General features: G+C 52.8%; 1 protein-coding gene across 2 annotated transcripts in view; it reads right to left on the bottom strand.

The window, feature by feature from the left end:
- The window catches only part of LOC119086146 (protein FAM178B-like), a 17,117-nt gene that overhangs the window by 9,034 nt on the left and 583 nt on the right, over nt 1-7,500 (bottom strand). Inside the window, exon 1 of one of the 2 annotated variants that reach the window (XM_037201818.1) lies at nt 3,891-4,007. The exons of the other annotated variant lie outside the window; for it this stretch is intronic. Coding sequence (XP_037057713.1) covers nt 3,891-3,965 — 75 coding nt within the window. The 5' untranslated portion in view covers nt 3,966-4,007. Of the gene's footprint in view, nt 1-3,890; nt 4,008-7,500 lie in introns of those variants that run through there. 2 annotated transcript variants of the gene reach the window in all.

Genomic DNA, 7,500 nt, shown 5'->3' with positions numbered 1-7,500 from the left:
CTTTGTGTAACCTCTCTAAATGGGGCTGACACTGCAAGAAGAGAGCAGAGGCCCCTGGATGTTCTAGAGACAGGACACAGAGAGCAGGCTATTCCTAGGGTAGATGGGGACATTGGCCTGTGCCCAAGGGCATGGTCCAGGTGCTCCTTCAGGGCTTGGGCAAACAATAACAGTATCATTAGTCCTCGAGTAATCCCTGAGGGAGGGCACGAACGGGCAGGCCCAAGCCAAGAGCTTCAGCTCAAGCAGAGCAGCAGGGCTCTCTCTTGTGTGTCGCTGAAGCACAAGCCACGCATGTTTCTTTTCTTTTCTTTTTCTTTTTCTTTTTTTTTTTTTTTTTGGTTTTTTGAGACAGGGTTTCTCTGTGTAGCTTTGCGCCTTTCTGGAACTCACTCTGTAGACCAGGCTGGCTCGAACTCACAGAGATCCGCCTGCCTCTGCCTCCCGAGTACTGGATTAAAGGCGTGCACCACCACCCGCGGCTAAACCACGCATGTTTCTAATGACTCCTGAACACTGGCACACGGCACCTGCCATCTTGGATCTGTAGGATGCCATTTCTCCCGTTTCTAGTGGCAAACGGCACAAGCTGCTCCCTTGCCCATGCAGCTTCCATTTCAAGGTCATATTCCCTGACCTTGGCCTTGGCAGGCACTAGATTAAGCAACGGAGCGGCGGGCTGCAACCAAGGTCCATTCGAAAGAAAAGCTGGCTTCCAAAGAGACTCTGCCCAGGACAGGGGGCTGGTCACTAGCTCTTTCAAGTAGGAAAGTGATGAGGACACATGATTAACTGCTAGGAAATGAGACGTGTGACATAATACCCTTTCCTAGACAGAGTCCCTCAAGATACACGGTCAAAGAGGTCAGGCAGCAGACGTCACAGACACAGCCTGCCAGAGTCACCACCGGGCTGGCCAGGCAGGCCACCCTATTCTGTAAATGAAAGTGATGGGCCGGGAGGATGGGTGGAGACCCTAAAAATGGAACAGGGATGAGGCCGCTTTAGGGGGACAGGGACAGGCTGGCAGCCTTTAGACAGGAACAGGACTTCCGCTCAGCTGCTGGGAACAACCACTAAATGAAAAGTTGTTCCCTGGACCCCAGCTGCGTCAGGAGGCAGAGGTCTCCTCCAGGGTGCTGGAGGATCTGAGAGGCCAGGATGCAGCCTCACACCCTCCACTTCCTCAGAGCATGAGCTCAAGCCTGTCCTACCTTTCCCAGAAAATGAGTTCTGAAACCCCAGACCCCTCAACAGTGGAATCCTCTTGTAAGCTCTACCTAAAACTCTGAGAATGGACCCAAGGGCTTCTGCTCCTGCTGTGAGGACTGAGTGGAGCTGGGAGGCCTTTGGCACAGGGGACAGGGATAGGACACGAAGCAGGAGGGGTGAGGGAGGGCAGTGCTGAAGTGAAGCCATCTCAAGACAGCTGGACCAGGTCTGGGCTCCAGAGGGAGGAACCACAGGACTGGGGGCAAATGGACAGAGTGACCCCTCCCTGTCCACCCTCCCCCCCCCTCCCCCGGCTCGCTTCCTTTAGGGGTGGGGCTGGGGCAAGTAAGACGACAGCAGTAACAGTAGCTTCCTCCTGCTTCTCCAGCTGGAAACAGAGACCCTGATCCCATGGGAGTCTGGACGGAAAAACCTAGCTCTGCGAAGGGCCCAGAATCTCTGGCTATAGGAATCTATATGTGTGACTGTGTGTGAGCCCAGGCTTATACACATGCATGAACCTCAGCACGCGGGCCTGAGGGCATGAGTGAGCATGTGGAGCTCTGCAAGAAGAAACTGGAACTGGCCATCTGCACAGAGAGCTGGTTTCTCTCAGAGCCCATGACAGAAGAACAAGGCATGCTGTGCAGCCCAAAGTTTCTGGGTACCTAGGATGTACCCCTTCCTTTGTAAGAGTGGCCCGGCTTCCTGTCCTCTACATTTAGGCCAAAAATGTTCCATGGTGGTGTCTACAGAGTTGACTCCAGCAGAATACATGTGACCTGGGCCAGCCAATCACAGTCCATGGCCACGCCAGTGAGCCTTGACTCTGGGACAGAAGCTCTTTCTTTACCCTGGCCAGGGTGGCCGAGGAAAGGAGGTCAACCTAGGGTTTCACTCACAGGCAGGAGAGAGCCTGGGAATGCGCCATAAGGTAGAGCCAAGCACTGGGTGAGAAACACTGGGGCTGGGGACACACTGTGTGTGTAGTTCTGGGTTCAGCTAAGCCTGAGAGTCACCCGAGGATGATCAGGAACCACATTTCCATCCAAAGAGCCCAGGAAGACAAAAGGGAAGGGACAGATGGTGAAAAGGTAGGAGCCGAGAGCAGCTGAGAAGGCCATGACTCTGGGAGGGAGCCGTGTCCACTTTCTCCCTCGTCAGTCAGGGCTTAGATGCAGCACCTAAGAGAGAGCTCCTACACCCAGCTCTGGCCTGACTCAGGCCTGGAAGAGAGAAGCAGAGGCCAGGCTGGGCATAGGGCTGGCAGGAAGGGTCCTCACGTGGCTCACTCCTGCTCAGGTCTGGCATTTCAATGGAGGCCTGCGGCTGAGGCGGACTGGGGACCCAGCCTCACAGGCATCTCTGTCTAAGTTCATGAAGGCAGTGCACATGCCATGGGTTAAGTGAACTGTTATGGACCTCCAGAGTTCAACAGACGGGAAGTCGAAGCTGGGAAGATGCAAGGCCAAGGCCATCAGCATGCAGGGTGCTGGGGTTTGGTCTTCAGGGCTGTAAGTGATGGTAAAGTTAGAGTACGATTATAACAGGACCAGAGTGATGAAGAAACCCAGACAAGAGCCCCAGGACAGAAGCTGATGAGTCCCCTGCCCATGTATATGGGCCCAAGAGGTCCTAAAGACACAGGGCTGACTGGGGTGAAAGAGGGAGCAGGCCAACCCTCCGGCTGGTTGGGCTTGAATAAAGGCTCCCTGGGACCCACCCTGCTCCTGGGCTTAACCCTGTCCCTGCAAGCCTTGCTCATGTTCTTGCAAAGAAGCCAGATTTCTGGGAACCAGGCAAAGCTGGCCTGGGCCTGGGCCTGAGTCTACAGTACCTAGACTTGCATGTAGTTCAACTCATCTACAGGGTCAGCTTCTCAGAGGCCACCAGATTGATGACAAAATACAGCTAATGCTTCTCATTTGGAGGAAGGAAGCTGGAACAAAACCACAAGCTGGCCAGGAAGAACTCAGGAGTCTGCATGTCTATTTTCCATTCCTCAAATCCAGTTTCCTCCTGGCGCTCTTAACCTTGTCCTGACCCAAGTTTTACAGCATTGTGTGTGTGTGTGTGGGGCGCTGATGGGGCTCCTGCACTTTCAGGTGAGAAAGGGCAGGGGGAGAGGCTCCAGGATCCACTTACTTGTCTTTGAAGATGATACAGGCTGAGGCCAAGCCCAGGGAACACACATTCCCTTGTTGGGGTTGGAAGTCCCAGCAAGAGAGGCCAGAAAGGAGCACAGAGATGCAGAGGGCCACCAACCCTGTGCTGTCCCTGCAGCGAAGCTGGTCTCTCCCTACCACAACCTCCCATTACGGCAGTTCCTGGCAGGGTCAGCCAGCCCAGCGACAGACAGCTGCAGTCTGGAGGGGCAGTGGCAGAAGCAGCAGAACTTGTTCACCAAGTCTCTCACCACACCTGGCACACCACAAGGGTTTACAGGAGATGCACACAGGGCACTTGCACACAAACACAGGGCAGGCCCCAGCCCTCTGCACAAGCTGGGCAGACACACACCTCCACAGAGCAGCAGCCGCTGGGGCCTACCCCCAGCATCACCCACAGGCAAAAGCACACCCCACCCCCAGAAAATCACTTCTTTGCAAACAGTACTCCTCCATAAACAAGCGTTCCCCAGGCCTCTGCTGCACCATGGAGGCAGCCTGGGAACTTACACGGAGTGCATGCACCTGCAGGAGGCTGACCATGGAGTCCTCGGTGAGCCTCCAGCTGTCATCCTTGGAAGGCATCCACTATCAGGCTGGGAGGAGGCACACGGCAAAAAGGAAGTCGGCTCCCAGTGCCAAGCTGGCTCTCTAGCCTCAGTTTTTCATTCCACAATGGGAGACGGTTTAACTTCCTCAAATTTAACCAACTAGAGACACTCCCATCCTACATCAAGATTCTGGTTCCTATACCTTCCAAATCTCTAGGTGAGGGAAGGAACTCACTAATACAGCATCTGGGCTGGGCTGTAGTTCAGTAGCAAGCACATGCTTAACAGGGTATGATATTCAGCAGGATCAGAAAAAAGTGCAAGTATGTATATATACATATGTGTACACACATACATATACATACATATGTATTTATAGACTTATGCATAGTAAATACATACACACACAGCAATAGACTGGGAGAAAAAGCAAAAATGATTTGGAAACTGTGGTTAAACAGGACAAGAAATATAACGGCAGATTTAACAAGACTAAAACATCAACCACCTCTATAAAAGTGAATGGATCGCAACTCAACTCCAAGAGTGGACATAATGTAACTAGGCTAAATCTGGCCACATTCAGATAACACCTACTGTAGTTGAGACCAAATGCCCCCAGGAACCCCTGGTGCTGGGCTGGAGGGCTGAAAGGAGGAGAAAATTAAAGTCAAGTTATGCAATGTTTTTTTTGTCTGCAGCCAGAAGGCCAGTCTCACAGGGGCCTGGGAAGGAGCTGTCTCTGGCAGAAATCATGTCCCTGGGCCAAAAGGAAGCATTGGGAGGCCAGCCCTGGTGTTATTATACTTTCCTCTGTGTAACACTGTCGCCTCCACCTGGCTTTGACAAGACAGGATGCCTGCCTTTTGCTAGGCGGTGCCAGAGGATGCCAGACCCAAGCATCTTCTCACCTAGATGTTTATTCTACTCTGGGAAAGGCCAGCGTAAGCCAGACAAGCAGGGCACAGATAGCCATCAAGGAGATCAGCACCGTATATAAATGTCTAGAGATGGTGTCTTGTTATGTTGCCGCAGGCAGGAATTGAACTCCTGGGCTTGAAGAATGAATCTCTTGCCTCAAATTTTTTTGTTGTTGTTTTTTGAAGACAGGGTTTCTCTGTGAAACAGTCCTTGCTGTCCTGGAACTCACTCTGTAGACCAGGCTGGCCTTGAAATCACAAGAGATCTGCCTGCCTCTGCCTCCCGAGTGTTGGGATTAAAGGCGTGTGCTACCACCGAATGGCTCAATTTCTTGAATAGCCTGGACTAGGGGTGCTAGGCACTGAGCCTGGCAATTTAAAAAATGCTAAATCTTATACTTTAATCTTATAAAGCCCTTTTTACCTTTTTGGTGGTGCAGAGGATTGAACACAGGACCCAACACATACCAGGTAAGCCTGCTACTACAGAGTTAGACTCTGGCCTCCACAGAAAGCCTTCTTTTCCAAGCGGATTTTTGTATGTGCTAATAGCGTGGTAAGCGACTTTGGCCCTGCTAGGACAAACAGCCTCTTGGGAACCCAGCTGCTCCTGCCGCCAGCCCAGCGCTCTCCCCTCCCTGCCCCACAGAGTGGAGGCGGAGCCGTGCTTCTTTTGTTAAAGAACTTGGTGGTTAGCTTTCCCAGGCAGGAACCTCGCTAACTTATAATTACCAACAATGCCCTGTGATTGGTGCTCTCATTACTCAAGGTAATACTTCTGAAGTCCAGAGTTCCATAAATGCTTGTGGTCTTAATGATACAAGGATATTAAGAGACCTGGGGGCTGCCGCTGGTCAAAGGCAGAGCAGAGGGAGGGGCAGGAGAGCAGATGGCCACAGGGAAGAGAGGGATGAAATACAATTCATTAGTTCAGTCTTTCACTTAGTGGCAAAAACATGCAATGCTGAGACACACAACCAACCGTGCCCACAATCCAGCTAGACAGCCGGCCGGACATGCAAAGGGACAACCGTGGAGCCGCGTTTGTGCCCTTGTCTCTTCTCTGGGGGAGGGAGGAGGTGGGAAGACCAGGAGAAGAGAGAGCCTGCAGAAGTGTTTATTTGCAGGGGTGGAGGAGGGCTGTGACCCTGCAGTGTAGGGCAGGAAATCTCCCAGACAGGAGTGTATTTAGCGTGGGACAGGCAGAAGCTCGGCATGGCAGCCTCAAAGGCGGAGAAGAAGCTGTCTCCTTCATGCACCATCACCTCCAACTGACCTGAACTCTGGCCTCAGTTTCCCCATTGCACTCAAGAAGCAAAAAGGCAAAGACTTTGAGCTCTGGGATGAAAGGCTGCTCATCCCAGACCACCACTCCCTGTAAAATAGGGCGGATGACGCCGCTGCTCATTTTGGCTGGTGAGTAGCCCCATCTCATCTTTGAAGATGAAACATGCTCAGGCCTAATGAGGAGTCAGTTGGCTGAGGTGGAGTGGGACCTAGTCACCTGCCCGGCCTGGCCCCTCCCAGTCACCACAGCACCCAGCCCGGGGCACAGAACTGGAACCATTTTCACGCTTCTCTCTACCCTGGTACCCCACTAGTCCCCCCTGACCCAACCCCTGGTCCCGATTGCCTCCGCTCTTGGCTACTTCACCAGCAGAGGTCAAGGTCAAGGGGAGCCCAGAGGCTCTGCACTGGTCTTGGCTGCAGCAGGGGTCCTGAGAGCCACCCCAGCCCCACCTGCCCTCCTGCTGTCCCAACCAGGGTACTCTGCTTTGGGGACAGTAAGCACCCTGGATGTGCTGCTCTCCTCTCCTCCAGCTTTAAGGCCAAACTGACGATGATTTCTGATAGGTAACCAAGGAGGGAGGGGCGGCTGTGCCTGGAGCCTTCAAATAAAGGATTCCTCAGCCTGCTCACCCTCACATCCCTGACACCTCCTGCCCCTACTAACCAGCAGGTCAGAAATGTGGTCAGCCCCGTGGAGCCTGGGGCCTGGTAAAAGCCACACCCCTGCTGGGCGAGGCTGTAGCCTAGCCCCGAAAGTTCCTGGATTCAGTCTCCACTCAGCCAGTGCAGACAGCAGCCTCTTCTTCCTTTTTATCATACTCCTCTCCTCTGTCACCCCTGGGCCGCTAATATCCAACTATGAACAGACTACCCACCCAGCTGACCCCAGCTCCTTCCTAGAGTCCCTAGCCTGTCTGTGACATCCACTCCTATTTCCTGGGAATACTTGGCAAAGGAAAAGGGATGTGCGGATGGCCCCCACCTTCCTGGGAGTCGGTAGCCTTGTAAAAGCACTCATACAAATCCCAAGGCGAAGGAACCTTCCCTGCATGTTCTGAAGGGGAGTGTGCTCCGTGCACCTGGGGGATTATCCTATCTTCTTAATGGTTCATTTGTGTTCATTAAGTAATTAATTCACTTATCTGATTTTCAGAGTGATGCCCAAAGGTTGGACTTCTGGATTGTTAATATTCAACCTCAGGAATGAGATTTTTGAATCCCTGCCTTGCTGAATTAGAAGATCCCTATCTCCATTCTTTATCCTGAATCTCTAACAATAGAAGAGCCATGGAGATCCACTTGGAAGCCCCCACCCTCACTCACCTTGCTCCCTGCTCTGACACTAACCCCAGGGGTGCA

The sequence above is a fragment of the Peromyscus leucopus genome, unplaced genomic scaffold, assembly GCF_004664715.2.
Source record: "Peromyscus leucopus breed LL Stock unplaced genomic scaffold, UCI_PerLeu_2.1 scaffold_150, whole genome shotgun sequence".
In the NCBI taxonomy this organism is placed as follows: domain Eukaryota; kingdom Metazoa; phylum Chordata; class Mammalia; order Rodentia; family Cricetidae; genus Peromyscus; species Peromyscus leucopus.
Note: the sequence above shows the minus strand (reverse complement) of the source record. Positions and strands in the feature narration are given on the sequence as shown.